General features: G+C 40.0%; 1 protein-coding gene and 1 non-coding gene across 2 annotated transcripts in view; both read right to left on the reverse strand.

Moving 5' to 3' along the window:
- Positions 1–18,499, reverse strand: part of WDR43 (WD repeat domain 43) — a 47,490-nt gene extending 28,991 nt beyond the window's left edge. The window contains exons 1-5 of the mRNA XM_070572955.1: positions 18,132–18,499; positions 10,906–11,043; positions 6,790–6,911; positions 1,237–1,357; positions 324–463 (exon numbers count right to left, since the gene is read on the reverse strand). Coding sequence (XP_070429056.1) covers positions 324–463; positions 1,237–1,357; positions 6,790–6,911; positions 10,906–11,043; positions 18,132–18,356 — 746 coding nt within the window. The 5' untranslated portion in view covers positions 18,357–18,499. The remainder of the gene's footprint in view (positions 1–323; positions 464–1,236; positions 1,358–6,789; positions 6,912–10,905; positions 11,044–18,131) is intronic.
- LOC139075875 (small nucleolar RNA SNORD53/SNORD92) lies at positions 780–864 on the reverse strand. Its single transcript, XR_011526787.1, has one exon. It is a non-coding gene; the product is annotated as a small nucleolar RNA SNORD53/SNORD92 (small nucleolar RNA).
- Positions 18,500–23,023: the final 4,524 nt, after the last annotated feature.

A 23,023-nucleotide genomic window follows, 5' to 3' on the forward strand; every position in this document is an offset into this window, starting at 1 on the left:
CTTCAACAAAATCATAGATTTTCCTAAAATTTAAAAAAAAAAAAAAAAGGTTATTTTTAAATTGCCCAGTCACAAAAACATCCAGGCTCCTGAACCTCCCAACAAGCAAGGAGGAGGTTCTATTATATAATGAATGCTCTTAACTTTTTCTCATAAAGATCTGCTTTTAGGCAGGCTCAATTCTTCATTACAAGTCAGTGTGAATTTAACATTAAATACAATAAAGCAAGTCTCATACTCATCATTTATATTAACCATGTAAGCTGTGACAGATTCTGTCTTTTCAAAGCAAAGCTACCTTCCAAATCCAAAAGACTACATACCAGACATTAAGTAACCGGTCATGCACTGCTCCAGATAAGAAATAAAGACCTGTAATTCCATCAAAGGGTTGGCTCTCATTAGGAGGTCTGATAGTAGTGAACAGAAGTGACGAAACCGGTGTCGCATGTCCTGTGAAGTGCTAGAGAAAGTTAAATCTCATTTAGCAGAGGACGGATACAGATCAGTAACAAAAACTAAGAGTCCAAATGTATCACAAGCAAGATATATATGATACATAACTGAAATTAGAGCTCTAGACTAAAGGTAACAGTTAAATTTAATTCTATGTAACTAAGATTATTTGCTAAATTCTTCTCACTTCTTAAAAACTCTATCTGAAAACAGTGAAAATCAAGATGTCCCTTTCAACTCCCATGACCCCGCCCACAATCTATTTCTTCAATTTTTGAGTTCAAGAATCACTTAATTCTATCCATTGTAAAAGGGGTGCTTGGGTGCTCAGACACAGCCAAGGAATTGTAGGTCTTCATTTTACTCTCAGTGAGTCGAAACCACAATTTTAAGGCATCATCACAGCACCAAGTGTTCAGTAACCCTTGAGTGTACTCAAAATGTGATACTCAATCTCCATAGTTAAATACTATCTGTGCACCAAATGCTGGATGCAAAATAGAGATCAAAATTACCATAATCACTGCATAGCAGAGTAAAAGATTTCTAATTCAAATTCCTCTCATTGTATTCGTTTTTCCAATGCATGTTAAGCAGACATGTCTAACCTATATAACATCAAGCAGATTTGGAGGCTAACTTTTGTCTATTAAGTTTACCTTTGGTAAGCTTGAAAATACAGACTGTATTCTTAAACCAATATTCTACGGCTCAGACTTCTGCCTTCTTCAGACTTACTCTAGATGACTGCTACGCTTATAACTAATTTGATTCACTCACTCTGTAGATTTCTTTGGTCTCCAAAACCCATAGTTTGATTGTTCGACCAGCTGAAAGCAACATTTTTCCATCTGGGCTGATACACAGAGAACTGACGCTGCTATTGTCACCTTTCCATTTGCTGTATTGTGAAGAGAAACAAAAATAGGTGAATGAATAGGGAGAAACCTTAATTCAGAGCAAAAGAATAACAAAAACAAATCAGGCATTAAAAATACCACCTAAGGTTCTAAGGCAAATTACATTCCCTAAAAATTTGTGTCAGGTAAACTAACCTTGGACATATCACTAAGATAAAGCCTCCCTGATGGGACGGTAAGAGAGATTCTTTTTTGTTTTTTAAAGATTGGCACCTGGGCTAACAACTGTTGCCAATCTTTTTTTTTTTTCTTCCTGCTTTATCTCCCCAAACCCCCCCTGTACACAGTTGTGTATCATTAGTTGCAGGTCCTTCTAGCTGTGGGATGTGGGACGCCGCCTCAACGTGGCCTAACGAGCCGTGCCATGTCCGAGCCCAGGATCCGAACCCTGGGCTGCCGCAGCAGAGCGCGCAAACTTAACCACTTGGCCACAGAGCCGGCCCCTAAGAGAGATTCTTAAGAGGTACCAGAAAATGGGTGAGTAAGAGTTACAAGAATGTAAAATGAGTAGTTGTATATCCTGTGATCCATGAGATGGATTTTGTTAATGCTCAGGAAACTTCCATGTTGGCTGGAATTCTGAGTGTCCATTCCATCCTCTCCATCTATCTTTAATTTACTTAGCACAGTCCAGAAAGGTGATTTGTATCCCAAATCCACACAGATGAGCCCTCATCTGATAGGGTAAAATAAATCAGTTATAGATGATCCCTTTCTAACACCTCAAATATGATTAGCAAATGAGACCTCGCAGTTGGTTGCACATGTTAAGGCTATTAGAGCCACAAGAAGCTTGGCTATTCATTTATAAAATCAAGAAATGACAGGAGCAATCTTATTACTAAAAGAGGTTAACTCTCAAGTGGAAGAAAATATATTGTTCTGCCAGTCACATGGGAATGTCAAATTACTCATTTGGAAAAACAAAATTAAGTTTCTACTTTACACTATACACACACAAAACTTACTGATATAAAAATAAGCATTAAAAAATATATAGCAGAATGTTTTTATAATCCTGGGGACAGGAAAGGCCTTTCAAAGCAATTACAAACCAGAAATCATAAAGGAAAAAATGACCTGATTTAATTAAATAAAACTCTGTACCATAAAATAAGTCATAAAATTAAAATAAAAGCAAAAGGCTAGGAGAAAATACCAAAGATATATACTACAGATGAAGGATTAATACTTGGAATACATAAATAGCTCATTATATCCAAGAAATAGCTTCTTGAGTTCAAGAAAAAACTCAAAAATAGACAAAGGCTATAAACAGGTAATTCATAGAAGAAACACCAATTGCTAATAAACATGTAAACATTCAACTGCACTACTAATCAAGGAAATGCAGCAACAACATAGGAGAGAACTCTTCCTTTACCCTCATTGGTCCCTAACATTTCTGACAATTTCGCATTAATTTCCACAGCTTTGATGCTCATTTATACACATTCTTCAACATCTATTCACTGAATTGATAATTTTTATAAAAAAAGACATATCCCCACCCTCCTCACAAGCTTCCTGAATCTACTTTCCCACTCAGCAGTGAAAATGTAAGCACAGAGCTAATAACACCACGGTCCCCGCCCCCTCCCCCTCTAAAAGAGCTTTGAGAATCAAAGTATAATCCTCCTACATCAGCATCACCTGAAAACTTGTTAGACGTAAAGACTCCCAAGCACCAGCCTAGACCTACTAAATCCTATCTGTATGCACAAGTAACGTACACCCACATTAGAGCTCACTGAAAGCACTAGATAAGAAGACCCCTCTCTGGAAAACCTGACTGGTTCCAGAGAAATGACCCACACATACTGACATTTCCCAATCACTCTACAGATGAAGTCTAACAGTTGAGCCACACACCTACACAGGCCTTCTAATCAGCTTTGTAGTGTTTCATTTTCAAAAAGCAACAGGCAGCCAAGGATCTCCAGTCATCTGAAGCATGCCTTTAAGACGGAAGATAGAGACTAAAAGCAAACAAAAATCAAAACACATCCTCAAGAGGGAGATGATGTAAGGAACAAATGAAAAAAAACTTTAAATCCCATAATTAATATCTTCAGAGGATTAGAAAATATTCTATGCATAAAAGGAATATGATGCAACAAAAAAAATATTGAGAACAAAAAACACTTCCTGTGAGTTAAAAATATGCTGAGAGAAATTTTAAAATTCAATAGAAGATTTGGAAGATGAAATTGAAGAAATCTCCCAGGTAACAGTAGAAAAAGACAAAAGGGAAAAGTAAGAGAGAAAAAAGAAAAAAACATAAAGGATTAGTCCAGGAGATGCAACATCTAAATAACAGTAAGGAATACTAGAGAAAGATCAAAGAAAACAGAGGGGATGAAATTATCAAACGCAAAGTGCAAGAAAAATCAACAGGAATTTCCAGCCTAAACGGTCCCTCAAACGCCAATGTAGTTCATTGATTAAAGAACAAAACTCATAATATTTTTAGAATACTAAGGATAATTAACACCAAAAGCTAAAAAACCAACGAACCAACGCTTCAAAATCCTGAGGGAAAATTATTTCCAACCTAAAATTCTATAACCTCAAACTACCAATCAATTGTGAAGGTAGAATAAAGACACTGGCAGACAAGCAATAAATAAATGTACCATCCACACACCCTTTCTCAGGAAGCTACCAGTTCTTGTACTTCACCAAAAGGAAAGAGTAAACCAACAAAGAGAAAAATGAGATCCAAGAAATAGAGGCTCCATCTGACAAGAGAATTTTCAAGATGATGGTGAAAGGAAATCCCAGGACAATCACTGTTCAGCAGACCCTGGAAGACGGCAGAGAAGTCCTCCAAGAAATAAATGAAACTGGAGGAACACCTCCAAGAAACAAATAAAACTGATTAACTGATGTCCAAAAATAACTGAGAAGATTTACATTACTGTAGGAGAATGAACTAGTGATAGGTATATACAAAACTAAGCAAATGAAGAATAAGGCAATTATAAACCCCAAGAAAAGCAAAGTTACGTTACGTGCCAAAAATATAAACCTAGTACAGTCCAAGGCTCATCTATTACAATATTTAAGTAGTCAGAATGTAAACACTGAATACTTGCTTAATCAAAAACTGTGACATTATTGGGAAATGGGGAGGGTTACGTGGGGGCAGAGGTTATGAGAGCTAAATCTTCACCTTCCAGAAGGAAATAAAGAGATAGTACCTAAACCAGAAAACAAAATCAATTAACACCAGCATAAGAATGCCAAGAATGCAACTAGAACTCAATATTATGAGACAGCACAGTTTAGATGAGAGCTCAGGCTCTGATTTAACCTATTTCTCAACTGTAAAATAGGAGCCCAGCTCACAGTGTTATGACTAAATACGATACTGTGTACAACGGAACAGTGCCTTGAACATTACTAGTGCCTCTGTGAAGGACCTGACTTTGTGAACTCTCATCCAGATAGCATTTTAAAAATACAGTTGCATAATAACATGGATGGACCTTGAGGGAATTATGTTAAGTGAAACAAGCCAGCGAGAGGAGGATAATCTGTGTATGACTCCACTCATATGAGGAATTTAAAATTATGGACTAAGAACAGTTTAGTGGATACCGGGGGAAAGGTGGGGTGGGGGGTGGGCACAAAGGGTGAAGTGGTGCACCTACAACATGACTGACAAACATTAATGTACAACTGAAATTTCACAAGATTATAACCTATCATTAACTCAATTAAAAAAAAAAAATACAGTTGCATGGGTCCCTCCCCAGACCCAGTGAATGACAATCTCCATACAGGTTTCTGACAGTCACCAGTATGGAAACTACTGCTCCAGGTAAATGGAGTACAAACCCTTACTGAGAACCTCTAGGCAGATGACTTACTCATCTGCACCTCCAGTCCCAAGCCCTCCTTTAAGTTCTAAGGCTCTATCACCAATCTGTCTGCTGGGTCTTGCCTTTCACATGCATTTCAAATTCAACTTGTCTAAATACTCCAAAACTATTTCCCTCTTTTGACCATAATTCTATTAACTGCACCACTACTCACCCAATAAGTTCATAAAGCTGAAAACTTAGTAGTTACCTTCAATTTAACTCCTTTCTGTCACTCAATACTCCCCTCCATCCTTCCCAAGTGTTGCTGATTCTTCTTGGTTGGTATCTTGTCCATTCTTACTTCCCACTCTTACCATCCTACACCTGGACTATTACAACCACCACCTGGGATCTGGCTTCTCTGTCTTTGAACTAGCCCATTCCCACATAGTCTACACATTGCTGACAGGTTACTTTTTCCCAAAGCATTATTTTGCTTATTCTCAAGACACTGACCTTTAATGGCTCTCTCCTGCTTACCAGACAGAATCTAAAGAAATGGTTTGAATAGAATCCAAGAAAGCAGTTTAAGTATGGGAGAAAAACACTACCAGAATTCAAACTCCTCTGCTACTTGTTAGCTGTAGGACCGTGGGCATCATTATCCTCATCTACACAAGTTCACAGTAAACTGAACTTCATTCAACAGTCCACATTTATTGAACATCTACTATATAGACAATCACAGAAGTAGGGGCTTGAATTAGAAAAGCAGTCTGAGATTTTTTTGTGTGTGTCTGAGGAAGATTGGCCCTGAGCTAACATCCGTTGCCAATCTTCCTCTTTTTCCTTGAGGAAGATTGTCACTGAGCTAACATCCGTGCCAATCTTCCTCCACTTTCTATGTGGGATGCCACAACAGATGGCTCAATGAGCGGTGTATAGGTCCACGCCCAGGATCCAAACCTGTGAACCCTGGGCTGCTAAAGTGGAGCACACACACTTAATCACTATGTCACCAGGCTGGCCCCTGTCTGAGATTTTTATCTATGACCCTTAAGGCCAGAGTCTTGAGATACTTTGGCCCATATCCTCCACCAGCCATTATCCCCTAGTATGCACCTCATCTAAATTACTCTACTCATTTGCAAGTACATCTTTCACTTCCCTTTCTCCTAGCCTTGCTCTTGCCACCTCTCCACCTTCCTTCCCCGCCCTTGAAAGGATCCTCCCATCCTCTTCCATCCAAATCTTACCCTATCCTAGCAAGCCCAAGTGAAATCTCCTCCCTTCCACCAGGCCTTCCCAACACTACCCTATTCATTTGACCAGTAATCACATGCTACCTTATGACTCTCCTGTGCAGTTATTTCACTCTTGTACCATTATTTAACCTTTATGTATTAAAATCTTACATGCCCTATTTTTGATTAAAAATTCCTTGAGAATAGCCTATAATTTTATTATTGTCTACATTCCCCCCATGTCCAATATCAAATTTTACTTATAGCAAGAATATAGTCCTGATTTGTCAAACGCTAAGGCATTTCCAAACAGTAACCAGGTTATCCATCCAACACCATAGAACCATCAATGTTACTCACCACTTTACTTTACACGTCTGCGTATTCCATTCCACAATATGCTTATCATCTGAACAACTATACAAATAGCCATTGTCTTGATGCCACTGTATGCAATTAACTTTGTTGTCATGTCCACCACTCTGCAGATTAAAAAAAATTAAAGAAAACAATAAAACTCATCTGGTATAATATGATAATATGCACCCTGAAATTTAGTTACTGAACAGTTAACTAAAATGTTAGGCCTTAATCTAAAAGAGCCTTCACCTACATCTATCCATTTCTAACATCAAAAATATGATAAATCAGCTATAACGCCATCAAATGTTAACCTTGCCTTCTCCTCTGCTGGAAAAACATACTTTCACATCTTTAAGTGAAAGGATACTAGTCCTAAATGCCACTTGCTTTTGACATGAACACCAGCACTAAGCATAATAAAATACTTCATGTATAGTGGCACAAAGTTTGAGACACGAGAGAACTAGTAAAGTCAAATTGTAAAGAGTTTAAAGCCAACACTTAAGGTGAAAATTATGTCTAGTCAAAACTATCCTTGAAAATTCCTTTTTTTTAAAAAGTGCCCAAACTATCTCTCAATAAAGAAATCACTGTTTCTTCAGGTAAACACTAAACGTTTCCTTGTGTTACAGATCATACCATACGAATGATACTTTAAACACATTCGGCATAGCAAGATGCTTGCTCACTCAGAGGCACATAGGAATGGAGACATCAACTGTGGAAGGGCAAATCAAGCCTCCCATCTCTCACACATTCCAGGACAAACTTGATTCAGTAGAATAAAGTGCTAAATCACCTACACTGCATGCAATTATCACGTTCACTCTTTCTACCTGAATTCACATAAATTAAATATACAATGAAACAGCACTATACATGTATCTAAGCTAAGGATAAAAGTTAAAACTCAAAATCAGTACTTCCATCATATAGAATGCTCCCATCTTAAAAGAAAAATATTTTTAAATGTTTAGTTCAGTTATTTCCCTTCTCCCTTATCATTCATCTATTCAAAGAACTAAGTCCTTTTTTACAGACACACAAAGAATTGAACAAAAATAAATTCCACAGGAAGAATTCCGTAAGAAAATAAATAAAAATTTTCAAAGTCAGTAATCCAAGAGATACAAATTTTTTAAAAAGTAACATTTTCAGTCCATTCATCTGGCAATTTGTTTAGCTTTTCTTTTTTTAAAGATTGGCAGCTGAGCTAACAACTGTTACCAATCTTCTTTTTTTTTCCTTTTTTTTGCTTTTTCTCCCCAAAGCCCCCAGTATACAGTTGTACATTTTAGTTGTGGGTCCTTCCAGTTGTGGCATGTGGGACGCCGCGTCAACGAGGCCTGATGAGTGGTGCCATGTCTGCGCCCAGGATCCGAACCAGAGAAACCCTGGGCCGCCGTAGTGGAGCACGGGAACTTAACCATTCAGCCACAGGGCCGGCCCCTGTTCAGCATTTTAAAACCCATGCTGGTAAGGTTATATAGTAAACATGGCACTATCATATATTGCTAGGGCCTAGTACATCCTTTTGGAAAGCAATCTAGCAACTGTCCACTCATTCATTCATTTATTTGTTCAACAAACATTTACTCAATACCAATTACATGCCAGGCACTACACTCAGCACTTTCAATTGTATCATTATGTCTAAATCTCAATAAAGTCATGCAAGGTAGGTTATACAATATCCACTTAAGAGGTAAGAAGTTAAATTACTCATCCATGATGCCGTAACTAGAAAGATTCAACCTCCGAGCAGACAAGTTCCAATGCTGAGTCCTCTTCCACTTCGCCACATGATCCCAAGTCTCCTTACCCTGATCCTCTTGGTTCCTTTTTAATAAATTCACTCTCTGTTAAAGATTTAGGTAGTACAATCCTGTGAGGTATTGAAATGATCTAAAAAGAAGTTCTAGGCTCCATCAGCATCATGTCTGCAACCACGGCAGCTGAGTGAAGCAGCTATCACACTGTACAGGATACAGATACCTGCTGACCACAAAAGACTGACCAAATCAAAGGATGGGCTCCCGACTACAGTGGAGTAAAAAAGCCCATATGAGGACCACACTTAACTTGGGAGGAGAGGAGAGAGGAATAAAGGGAGATTCCCTTCCTGCTATACATACATTTGAATACTTTAATTTTTTTTTTACAGCTGTGTATTATTTTTATGATCTTTAATATGAAAACAACAGTCATGCACCACACAACACTGTTTTGGTCAATAGCGGACTGCACACATGACAACGGTCCCCTAAGATTAGTACCATACAGCCTAGTTGTATAGTAGGCTATATCATCTAGGTTTGCGTAACTCTACGCTCTACGATGTTCACACAACAACGAAATCACCTAATGATGCATCTCTCAGAACCTATTCCCTGTTGTCAAGGGACACATGACTGTATTTTTAAATGCTTTTCTAAAATCAGATAAAATTTTTCATGTATCAAATCAGCTAAGTTTTTGTTAGTGTTATTGCTGTTTTAATGGGAATATTCAATGGTGGCAATGACGCTATTGAAACACAGGTACTATCCTTCCATTGTGGATATAAGCACAAATTAGGAAAACTTCCAGAAAGTATTTTTATACTATGTGTAAAAAGCCTTAACACTCAAACCCTTTGACTAATTAGAGGTTAGCAATTCTGAGAATCCACGTAAGGAAAACAAATATTTATAACAACAAAAACAAAATCAGAAACCACCTAAATGGTCAGTAATAGTTAAATCACCAAGGGACTATCTAATGTAATGGGATTTTAGGCAGTCATTAAAAACGTTTATAATTAGTGCTTGACAAATATGCAAATTGCTTACATTGTAATTTAATGAAAAATATCAGGATACAAAATAGATGGACAAAACCCAACTTTGTTTTTTCAAACACATGCGTAAAGCAAAGAAATACACAATCTATTAAGCAGAAGATCCCTCAGTGATAAATGTCGGTATAAATTTTTTCCCTTTTCAACGTTATGTAGTTCCAAATTATCTTTCTACGTAATATCTACGTAGATATTACGTAAAAGAGAAAACATTGTTTTATTCATATATACAGAAAGTATTCCTATATACAGACCGTTCAGTGAACACCAAAAACACATTATAATAGATATCGCCTGAAACAAATTATGCCAGTTAAGCTACTGTCTTGCAGCACCAAACCCTCACTTCTCTGCTCTGCAATGCTGGGGCTGGCACTCTGCAAACCACCTCTGCTTTGCCAGCTGGATCGCCAGTAGGCTCCACCAATAAGGGGTGGTAGAAGGAGACAAGGCCGGAGAAGGAACAGGGACTTGTTCCTTCCTGTCTCCCAGTTTGCACCACCCCAACATTTCTTCACCCTAGCAGTGGAAATCCTTTTGGCAGCAGCTGAACTCACTATGCAATTTTTCCAACACTTGGAGAATCAGTTTCATCACCTCCCTTCAGAGACACCAGCAGTCAGCTGGAGCCCTCTCCTCAGAGGTCTGGACCCCAAGCCCATGGGGCCACACCTCCTCAAGAGACTGCAGCACTGAGAGCAACACCTGCTCCTCAAAAGTCTGAGTTTCAGCAATAACTCCAACTGCCTCCTTTGTTCCCCAGCCCCAGAGGTAGTGAGCTCCTTCTTGCAGTTGCTATTTCTGATACTTAGAATTGTGTTTACCCTTTCTTATTTTAAACCTAGTCAACAATTCCTCATATTCTAACCCATAATAAGGACTATATCACCTAGCATAGCTATTATCAAATATTCCCACTCAGAATTTTAATTGCAGAAGGGGCAGAAAAATACCCCTACAGTCTAGATCCTACAGCATATGCTGAACTGTTTTGGTTTTTACTTTTTGAGGAAGATTAGCCCTGAGCTAACATGTGTGCCCATCTTCCTCTATTTCATATGTGGGACACCTGCCACAGCATGGCTTGATAAGCAGTGTGTAGGTCAACACCCGGGATCTGAACCTGCGAACCCCAGGCCGCAGAAGCAGAACGTGTGAACTTAACTGCTACACCAATGGGCCAGCCCGTTTTTTGAAAATAAATCTCTAATAATCAGTTTCCCTGTCATCTCTCTTTTATATAAAATATACATACACACACATTATGTACTTACTATTAATTTACTGTGTAATTCTCCTTTTACTGTACTGTATAATAAAATACTACCGACTGCTGTACCAAGAGCCAACAAGTCAGTCTGGTTACTCGTTCCGATAGCTTCTGATTTTCTTTTTTTCCTCTGAGGAGTTTCCTGGGAAAAAAGAAAAAACAATTGTTTTATTTTGTATTTCAAACACTGAAACATCATAAATGCATAAATGCAAACGCCCACTAGACAAAAAATGAAACATGACTGCTACTAAAAGACACTTCTTTAAAAAAAGGGGAGGGAGCCAGCCCCGTAGCCGAGTGGTTAAGTTCGCATGCTCGGTTTCTGTGGCCCAGGGTTTCACCAATTCAGATCCTGGGCACGGACATGGCACTGCTCATCAGGTCATGCTGAGGCAGCATCCTACATGCCACAACTAAAAGGACCCACAAGTAAAAGTATGCAACTATGTACCGGGGGGCCTTGGGGAGAAAAAGTAAAAAAAATAAAATAAAATCTTTAAAAAAAGGGGAGGTGGATTCCCTCTCAGATGATTCTTTCTCACTACTTACAAAAAAAAAAATCACTCCAATGGGAAGGAGAGCTCCTAATTCTGTCCCCCATCTCCTCCTGGAAGAAAGGTGTCAGATGGGACAATTTGGCATGCTGTTGGTATGCTCTCAACAGATCCGAGCAGCCCCACTGCTGCTTCCACTTCTCAGAAACCAACCACTCCTAACAGGCCAAAGTGAAGCCTCCACTCCCAGCAGTGATTAGAGCCCTACCAAAGAAGCCAATGCCTCCCCTGCGTCTCCCCTAACCTTCCCTTGCATTCTAGCTTCATTTGCAGAAAAAGGGACTCGAGTGTTTTCACATTTACAAGAATGCATTTACTTCAATTTGAGTCAAAAAATAGTTGTAACTAGTAGAGCAGCACAGAGCACTCTACAGAAGTTGCTCCTGTGACTAAGGGCTAGTCTGAGAAGTTCCACGTGGTCTTGCTGATTCTAATGACTTAAGAGGAACAAGTTTCAATCTAGCGTCAAATGCCACAAGACTTCTTTGATTTATTTCAAAAATGATACTAACAGCTCCTGTCTGTCCATCAAAAAGACAATCAATGATCACAACTTCAGAGTACTAAATCAGAGTTTATAATGCTGAAAAATTATTTAATTTCAGAATTTCTCTCAACAAGTGCAAGATCTTTGCTCTACAGCACAAAAAAGCAGCCCAGGATACATAAAAATCTGCCCAACTTGAAAACAACCAAGGAAAACTACAATCTTACCAGTGCACAAAGACTATCAAGGAGTAGACTTATAAAGCACTTTCTCTTTTTTTTTGTTTTAGTCATGAGGATGTTCCATTTGAAGAATTTGATTTCATTGGACACACTCAGGTCAACAAAAAGTAAAAAATTTATAAGGCAAAAAAGTGAAAAAAAAAATAAGGTAACTTTTTACATACAGAAAAACGTAATGCACATTTTGCAAGTCCTGAGAAATGTACTACCTTAATAAATCCAAAAGAGAAGTTACAATTAAAAGCCATAAAAATTAAAAAGTCTGATGGTCTCCTCAGTAACATTTAATTTGTCTGAAACATTGAAACTTTAGCACAAGGACTGTCCTAGGTCCCACCTTCAGTTAAATGAATTTCTAAAGCCACCTTTGAATGATTCCAGAGAGCGAATGTGCTTCTGCATAAGGTTATGAACACAAACACCTGTTTTGGGCAAGGACAGTGGGGGAAAGTATATCAACCTACTACTATCTCATCAGAAAACTCTTCTATGAAAGATTCCAGAAATTATTTCTTCTACTCTTGCTTTTTCCAAATCAAATTGAAATTATCTACACTGAGATTTCTAATGTGTGGAACACAGGCTAGTCCAAACATTTATGTTTTTCTACAGATATGAAATATGAATTTGGATTAAGAAGGGCAAAGAAATTTTAGAAATTAAACATTAACATATTCAAAACCCTAATTTCCCCATCAGCAAAATCTCTATTTCAGGAAGAAGCAAGCAGTCAAGCAGGAGGAGAATCCACAGAATCTCTGCCCAATTTTGAGGATCACTGATCTAAACTTAAATAATAATCCAATTAATTAATCTCAAAGAACTACTGACTCATCCAAGTTTTCTCCAAGTTGGATGATCTTTTTAAAAATAACTTCCCATTCAGCAAGGTGAACACACCCAAACAGGTAACACATCAACCAGATAAGTTTATATAAGCAATGTGCATTTTAGTGAAATCTAATATTATAAATATCACCCCATTACTAAATATTTCTGAACCCAAAGGTTTAGTGCTACTGATGATTAGATTATGTCAGACTTTTGTTGGTCTTTTCTCTCTGAACCTGTTACGCCTGTGATCAAAAACTTCAATGACTCCCCAGAGAAGAATGAATCAATATAAACAACTCTCTGGCATTCAAAAGCATCCACAATTTAACTCCAACCCACCTATTCCAGGCTTATTTCCAATTCCGTCCTTACATGACGCTCCCTAATCACAAATAAGCTTTCCAGTTTTGCTTTTGCTTTTCCCTCCACTTGGAGGGGCCTTTTCCTATTCACCTCAATTTTCATTTGGTTAAAAAATCTATCCATGTTTCAAAGTCCATCTCAAATATCTCTCCACAAAAACCTTTTCTTTCTCTTAAGGCACAAGCCATACTCTGCTCTGCATTATAAACATGGTATATCTGAATGTCGTTATTTCTTCTTTGATTTCTTAGTCGTACTCAGTTTTGTTTCCCCTAAAGTGCCTAGCACAATGTCATGTGCATATTAACTACATGCACAAATAAAGTAATGGAAAGGGTAGGCTAAAAACTTAGTTCATATATTTGTGACTGGAAAATCTGAGTTCCTGGATGTACCAGGAGTGAAGACCAAAGGATGTGATTTCTTAGACTGAAGAGTCTTTTCCAATGTGAAGGTGTGACTGAGTTAAGCAATAAATACCAAACCAGTCTGAAGAAAGCTGATGAGCATCTGACCCAGAAGGCTGACAATCAGAGTGAGAGTCTGAATGGCACATGTGCACAATTTATAAAAGCAAGACACGGTACAGAAGATGTTTGCAGATGTGGTGAAGACAGAGAGAAAAAGCACACCCAGGTGATGAGAAGTCTGAATTTGATCAATTAAGCAATGACTTTTAGACTGAGATCCCAGAGTAACAAAAGAGTTTACATGGAGAGTCAATATACACACTCCCAAAAACGTTATGTATACATAACTGAAACAAGTTTCACAAAAACTTTATCCTTTACCACACAAAACACACTCTGATATCGTCTATTTTTTAATGTTGTTACAACTCACTAAATCTATTTCGCAATCCACTAATGGATCAAAACCTGTTTTTGAAAAATACTGACCTCTAGACACTGAAAATTATGCCAAAGTCTCAAGTTTCATTCCTCAATTAGTCTCCTATGCCACGGTCTCTTGGCCTATCTTACTATCATTTATTCTAGCAAATGTTTAAGTTTCACGGATAACAGTGAACAAAATGCGTGCATTTTACAATACTTACCTACAGTATTTATATCAACAACAATTATAATTCTATTTCTGCCAATGGGATCTAATCTGCAAACTTTACCTTCTTTCAAAGTTTAAATACTGGAGAGACCTTAAGACAGCATTGTATAGGAAGTAGACTGTGCTGCACCTCTAAGGAAAGGTACTGGGGATACTCAGCCGAGATTTTTCCTACAAATATTCTTAATGCTACTGTGCTTGCCCTGTCCAATGTCTGAAATGCTATGTGATTCATTCAACAAGCACTAAGCTGTGTGGGATCATTTTAACTGCAGTGACAGCAAAGCAGCATAAGTGCATTTACTGTGGTAGCCAAGAGCAGACAAGGTCTGTTTCTCCAGGGCTCTACAGCAGTTAGGAGAGGAAAAGCAGACAAGTTTGAGGGATTTAAGGGGGCAATAAAATAGCAGGGTCAGTTCCTAGGTGGTTCAGCCACTTACTGTGTGGCTTGGGCATATCATTTACTCCAGTTTACACACACAAATTTAGAGGAGCTCTAAAAACAGCACCCATCTATAGTCCATCAATCTGTCTCCTTCCACTTTTCTTGTCATCATTAGAGGTCTTCTTCCCCAGGATCCATCAACCAAATGGAATGCTCAGCTGTGGAATATATATGAAAACCCTCTAAAAACTATTGTGGCATAAATGTAAAGTATCATAATCATTCTGTGACGAAGAACAAGCAGCAGCAATCTATTTTTTCTAAACATTTATGAACCATTGCTTTAACTCCTGTTACCCAAGAAATTCAGCACTCAAATTTCTCCAATGATAAGAGTAACATCACCAAACTTTCTCCTTGGATGGCAAACTGCCAATTACTGACCCAGATGCAGGACACTCTTACCAACTGATTTACATTGAAGAACAGAGCCGTAAATGATAAAAGGAGGCCATACAGAACACTCATTGATTCATTCAAAAATAACAACTAACATTTATTGAGCATTTACCCCATGCCAGACCATACTATAACAGTCATATACATTGCTTCATTTAACCCTCTGAGGACCCTGAAGGGTGGTTGGCATAAGCTCCACTTCCCATTTGAGAGGACCAAGATCTTAACAAGGTGCTGGGAACATGGGCTTCAGAATAACATTCTTTTCATGCCTCATACCTTAAGCCTCAAAGTTGTAAAATAAAAGGACTTAATAAAATGAGAGCATCTTAAAACCTAAGTGCCAAGGATTGGAACCTGGGGACCTGAGAGCAGAGACTGTGGCAGTTGCTCAAAATCACTCTTCATTTCGTATCTTTAACAATCATGTAAATTTTTAATTTTACACCACAATATATATGCAAATTTGTTTTAATACAGGAAAACTGCTTCTCTAATTTTCAAGTAAAATTGATGCTGTAAGAGAATAAACCCCCAAGATGATGAGGCCTGGATATCTCTACATTCCTCCCAGCTCTCAATTCTGTGACTCAAGATCTAAGGTTACAGTGTAAGAGCACTGGACCAGGAGTCAGGGTACCTCGACTCTAGAGGCCTCAACTACTTTATTGGTTATTAAAGCTTGCGTGAAGTCATTTACACTTTAGTTCTGATTCTCAGTTTTCAAAAACATAATAATTTCAGGGCATCTCAGAGTTGTGTGGCTAAAATGAGAGCTATACAGGTAAAAAGATACTGAAACCTGTAAAAACTTTTTTAATGTAGCCCAACTCTCATTTTTCATTCAGGCCCCCAAAATTAAAGGGATTTGCTCAATGTAACAAAGCAAATTTGAGTTGAGTCCTGATTACAAAACCAAATCCAGGTATTTTTCTATTGTATCAAGAGTGTTATACATATTCTAAAACTAAGACTCTTAACAAAAAATTTAAGACTAGGCAAAAGTTTTATTCCTGAAGCACACAATGCAATTGTAAGTCAACAGAAAGGCAAAATGGGTAACAAATTTTTGCCAGCCTAATATTAACTACTTGTTGCAGATAATAGAGAACTGAGTTCTAAATACAGTTCTGGTTCCATTTTTGGCTTTTTACAAGTTGCTTAACTTTCCAGAGCCTCAATTTCCTCTTCTCAAACAAGGCAAAAAGTTAATCTTTATCCACCTTGCAAGACTAACCACATGAATATGAAATACACAAGTACTTCATATTTGTACATGTATACACATACACATATGTCTAACAATAACAATTAACACTTGCAGCACTTGCCCACCAAGAACTATTCTAAATGCCATATGCATTATTAAATATGTTAACCTTCACAACCACTCTACCAGGTGGATACTACTATTCCCATCTGACAAATGGGGAACTAGAGGCACAATTACTACTAAGAAGCCAAGCCTGGATTCAAATGTAGGCAGTATAGCTTGGGTCCTTGCATCTAATCACTGCTCCATATTTCCTCTCTTCATTAGTATTATCACTTTACAGGAATGTCAAAACACAAACTAGAAAACAACTTTGAGAAGGAAAAATATGCAGAGTGCACTAATTCTAACACTGACAACTATCATTTTTTTTAAAAAAGTCCAAGCTTTGTGCTTGAGTGCAAGCTCTGAGAAGGCTTCTCTTATTAATCAACAGGAGTCACTTTACCTACAGACTATGAAAATCTAGCTTAAAATTTGAAAATACCTAAACATACTCATCCAAAGTATAACAAGTCAGATGTATCTCTACTTTCAACCTAAAAATTTAGCAGAAAGTTCCCCAGAGCAGTCAGATGGAGTTAAGATCTATACTAATCACTAGCTTTTGAAGTTGTACACATACTGTCAGCTGAACACCACTCATCTCACAATACCTGTTGCTTCCAAATCACACTGGACTGATTCGGTTTGGCTACCCCGTAACTGCAGTTCCCACGTGCGTGTGAGTTAGAGCAGATGTAGTCGAGTGACTCAACAGTGAATGAGACGGGTCCCTAAGTGAAAAGCCTTCCCTAACTCGGCAGTGTCCATTCTAAGAGAAACTTCACCTGGACTCATGTTCAATAAGCTAAACTACAACTTCACTCTACCTCCATATCCTAATGCAGACTTCAGCCTTGGGGGAAAAGAGGTGTATAAAAGGGAAGCCGAGCAGACATTAAAAATGAAAAAGCAAGAGGGTTCAAACGGCTGAAAATGGAAACGAGCCAGGGAAAGTCAAGAGTTTGAAGAGTGTGAGTCCCACATCCTGGACGTGGAAGAGAACACGTGGTGAGCCGGCACCCAAGCGGGGTTGCAGCTGTCCGGAAGCAAGGAAACAGCCTTGTCCATTCCAGCTGCCCGGGGCAAAGCCGATGAGCTGGGTTGGGGTCGGAGGAGTAACACATCCCCAAAGCGGAGCTCTGTCAAGGGCCAGGGCTCTAAAGAGCGCACGCTGATGAGCAAGGCCAGGCAGCAGGAAGCCGCCCCTGGGGGGCCGGGGACCTCTGCAAACATGGCGGCCCGGCGACTGCCGGGCGCGGGGTGCACACTGCATGGAGCCCGCCGGCAGGGCTCCGGCCCACGGCCCCTCGGGTCGGGCCGCGCCCTCTCTCGTTCCCTTGGGACAGGCGACACACGGGGCTGGCGGCGTGGGCCCAGTCTGCGCCGCCGCTGCGCCCCGTGCCTCCTCGCCCCGGGCCGTCGAGGGCCATGCGCGATGCCGAGTCAGGCGCCGCCGGGCCAGGGGCTCGCGGAAGCCGAATCCGACCAGCGCCCGCCCACCGCCGTCCCGCTCGCTTTACCTTGGCCTGCAGCCGCGCTGGCGCCCAGGCCAAGCAGGTGCAGGTACCACTGAGGTGCGCGGAAGGCACGTACTCTTGGTGCAGCCGGTTGTTGGCGGTCTCCCACACTCGCAGGTGACCGTCGGTAGACGCCAAAGCGAAGTAGGCTTGGCTCTGCGGGGAGAAGGCGCAGGGGACCCCCGCGGGAGACAGGGGGTCAGCAACGCCGCCGCCGCCCGCCGCCATTGCTGTTCTGGCTCCGCGGCAGCCACGTGTTCGCCCGTGCGCAGGCGCACCGGCGCGGGGCGGGGTCTGGAGAGAGGAAGTGGGGCGGAGGGAGCGCAGAGAGCCGAGGGCGTGGCTCTTCACAACGCAGGCGAGCGTTGGGCGGGCCCACCGTGTGGACGGTGGCCGGGTGGGCCAAAGCTAACTTGTACTGGGGCGGTAGGGGACGCGTGGAGGAACGTGACTGTCCTGGCGAGCGGGGCCCATACCTTCAAAAAAGGGTTTGGGTTGTGGGGTTTTTATTTGAATAATATGATTGAACGAAATGTTTAAAAGAAATATTCACTTGTAAGTCCATGATTGTAACACGTTTCTATTTTTTTCTATCCGCTTCCAGCCTGTCATGTATGCACATAATAACAATTTATTCAGTCATAATAGTGTAAAGTAATGGTGGCAGCAGCTATTCTCTTTTATTTCTTCAAGATTTATACCATGTTACTACATCAAATAGACAATTTTTAGTGTCTCCATAATATTTCACCAAATCTATGCATTCTGATGCAAGAAATGCCAGGTACTGTTCAACCCAGATAGAGTTTATTGCCTAGCCAGAAAGACAAAAAACACCAACCTCAGGGCTATGGGAAGACTAAAGCTTTTACAGTTAGGGAGTGCTGGGCATTTTAGATTATTTGGAATGTCATAAATTGATCTACATTCTTAAAAGGCCTGGATGCTAGGTGGAGACCGGTAGAGGGGCAAGCATGAAAGCAGACAGACAAGATAGAAGGATAATGGTGGGTTGGACTCAGATGAAAACAGTAAAGGTGGTGAGAAGATATAATCTGAAGTTATAGCCAACAGATTTGCTAAATTGATTGATTGTGAAGGGTGAGAAAAAGACATGAGTGAAAGATGACTCTAAGGCCTAAGCAAATAAGTGAATGGTGATACCATCAGCTCAGTGGGGAAAGAAGTTTAAGTGGAGTGGAAATCAAGAGTTCTGTTTTGGCCAGTGAAATATAATACGCCTGTTAGACATCCAAATAGAGTTGTTGTGTATGAAGTTGGGTATATGAAAAGATCACAGTCAGAGATATAGACTGTAGGTGCGTTAGGATACAGATGCTATTTGAAATTGTGGGACTGGTCAGATCGTATTGGGTGTAAGTATATATAGAGAAGAAAACTTAGCCCCAAGCTGTGCCAGTCTTTAGAGGTCAGGAAGAGGAAGAAGATCCAGCAAAGAAGATTAAGAAGAGGTAGGAGTGAGGCAGGATGAAAGTCCAGGAGAATGAGATGCCCTGGAAACCAAATTTTTATGAGAATTTCAGAAGCAAGATGTGATCAAAGCCATGTCAAATGCTATAAGATGAAGACAGTGTTAACCAGTGGACTTGCTAAGATCAAGGTCATTGGTGACTTTTCAAAAGCATTTTTAGTAGAAAGGTATGGGGAAAAATATTTATTTTAGAGAGTAGAGAGGGAAAAAGGTGAGAAAGTGCAGAAAAGTATAGACACCTATTTCAAGGATTTTTGTTAGAACAAACTGAGTCTGTGTCGAGAAATATCTGAGCTAGAGTTATAGATTTGTTAGTTATACATATACAAATAAAAGCTTATTGTGCACTTACTATATGTCAGGAACGGTTCTAAGTGTTGTATATGTATTAATTCATTTAGTCCTTACAACAGCCCTGGGATGTCGAAACTATCAATATCTCCATTTTTCAGATAAGAAAACTGAGGTATGGAGCTGGCCAGTGGAGGAGGAACTGGATTTCTAACCCAAGTCCTCTTTGGGCACTGATGACCTGACCCAATGAGACTAGTGTTCACGTAGTTGACCTTCCAGTACCCAAACATGTCATTCCTTGACCTCCTCCCTTTCAATGATTGGGATCTGCCCTATACTGGCCGCTCACTCCCATGATTGTATCGCAAACCTTATCATTACAATAACTGTACCCCCTCCATAATCTCAGTTTCCATACACCGCCCTCTAACCACCACCCCCTCTAAACACCCTGTGTTTTCAGCTTGCTCCCTCTAACTCCCAGGCTCCAGCCAGTCCTTCTACCCCACTGGACCATCAATTCATTGATCCTACAATCTTTTCACCAGCCCTCATCCCTCCTTCCTGATGGTTGCCCTTCCCTTTTAATTCATCTTAAACTCTTTCGTTGCAACCCTCAACTCCCTTGCCTGTTTCTCACGTCATAGTCCTTCCTTGGTAAAACTGCAAGCCTGGTAAAATCTAACTCTCCACCCAAAAGAGGCGAATGTGACTAAAGAAAAGCCACAACCACTCTATTATGACTCTTACCCACGTTAAATTTAGGGTCACAAGTGTCACGTGGGAAGTCAATGCTACCAAGTTATCAATTGCTCCCTAGTTCATTCACTCTTCCACTTTCCTAGACATGAATCTATACCCTATCACCTCAAACCTCCTCCTCCATCCTCGCTCTCAGTGGATGACTTTGCTTCCTGTTGTCTGAGAAAATAGAAACAATCAGAAGAGGACTTCCACAAGCTCCCAGTACCACAGACTCCACCCACACGGCCTCCATCCCTCCTGGTGCTACAAATGAATTGTCCATGCTCCCGGCAAAGGCCACTCCTCCACAAAAGTTCTAGATCCCATCCTCTCTTGCCTATTCAAGAATATTATTTCAAAAAGTCTTTCCTCTCTCTACCAGCATGAATTTTTGCTTCTCAGCTTAATCTTTCTCATCAACATAGAAACATAACAATATTTCTCCCTTCTTAAAAAATAAAATTCTCTTGACCAGACTTCCCCCTCTAGTTACTTTCCTAATATTTTCTTTCCTTTAAAACAAAACTCAAAAAAAGTAGTCGAATTTTCTGAAATTCTCTCCTCCAATGGGACTTTCATTCTCGCCCACCACTACAAAAAACCCTTCTCAAGGCCACCAATAACCTCCACACTGCCAAATATGCATCCATTCTAAGTCCGAATCTTCCTTGACTTGTCATGAGTGTGCTTGTCTTCCATGACATCACACCCTCCTGGCTTCCTTTGACTTCTCTGGCTGTTCCTCTCAGTCTTCTCTCCTGGCTCTTCCTCATGTCCCACTCTCTAACATCAGGGTGCCTTGGGGCACTTCTTTGCCTGGGCAAATGACTTTCCAGAATAAAGACTATACTTTCCAGCCTTCTTTGTAATATGAGGCCATGTGACTATGGGCCAGTACAAAAATATCCTTAAAGTGAGAGGGCATGCTATTCATCTTTGCTTTTTTCCTCTTAATCCCTGGCATTCAAATCTCATGGCCCAAACTGGAGCATCTATGTTGGACTTTGAGGGGAAAATAACATGCTAAGAATGGCAGAGCAGCAATATAGAAGGACCTAGAGACCCTGAAGCATTATATATGCCCTGGACCAAATCCTCTGAACGTCTTTTATACAAAGGAAAATAAACTTCCCTCTTGTTTAAACTACTGTATTTTGAGTTGTGTCACATGCAGCTGAACCTAATTGTTCTCATTCTTTTATATCCTTTGCCCCAGTTGGTGAGACCAGCAGCCATCCAGTTAACCACCGTAAAAAGCCAGAATTTAGCCCTGTTTATTACCCAATCCCATATCTCTCTTCCATCCAAACACATACACACATCTGATCAGTCATCATACTCTTTTTACCTCTTAAATAATTCCCCTCTCAATTTCCTCGTCTCCATCCAATTCTACCACCTCTGCTCTTATTTGAGCCTTATATCTTTCACCTGAACTGCCACCACTGCTTTGCTTGGACTCCCTTTCTCCAGGCTGTTCATTGGTATGATCTTTGCAAATCATAAATCTAACCATTCTGCCTCTCTACTTAAAACCCTTCACAGGGACCGGCCCGGTGGCACAGTGGCTAAGTGCGCATGTTCCGCTTCGGCGGCCCAGGGTTCACTGGTTCGGATCCCAAGTGCGGACATGGCACCGCTTGGCAAGCCATGCTGTGGCAGGTGTCCCACATATAAAGTAGAGGAAGATGGGCACGGATGTTAGCTCAGGGCCAGTCTTCCTCAGCAAAAAGAGGAGGATTGACAGCAGATGTTAGCTCAGAGCTGATCTTCCTCCAAAAAACAACAGCAACAAAAAAAAACCTTCACAAGCTTGCTGGCACCTATAGAAGAAAGTCTATACTGCTTAATATATATGGATTACAGGACAATCTGTAGTTTGGTCCCTATTGACCTCCCCAAAATCATCACTCACTATGGCTTGCTTCAAACATCACACCCCAGACCCTGAGTGGCTTCTGGTTTCCTGCCCTTACTACCTCGGTTCTGGGTTCTGCTCATTTTGTTCATGCCTGTAATTTAGCCTTTCCCAGTCTTCTCTCTGCCTGCAATTCCATCCCTTCATCCAACTTAGTAACTAAACTAATTTCTATAAATCCTAAAGAGTAATAGATCCTAACAATCTCTAATCCTTAACAAAATATTAGCAAGTCAAGTCCAGCAATTAGTAAAAAAGATTATATACCATGATCAAGTGGGATGTATCTCAGGAATGAAAAGTTGGTTTAACATTCAAAAATCAATAAATGCAATACACCACATTAATAGAATAAGGGATAAAAAACACATGATAATCTCAAGAGATACAGAAAAAGAACTGAACAAAATCCAACACTCATTCATGATTAAAAAAAAAAAAAAACTT

This window comes from Equus przewalskii, chromosome 14, assembly GCF_037783145.1.
Source record: "Equus przewalskii isolate Varuska chromosome 14, EquPr2, whole genome shotgun sequence".
NCBI classification, from domain to species: domain Eukaryota; kingdom Metazoa; phylum Chordata; class Mammalia; order Perissodactyla; family Equidae; genus Equus; species Equus przewalskii.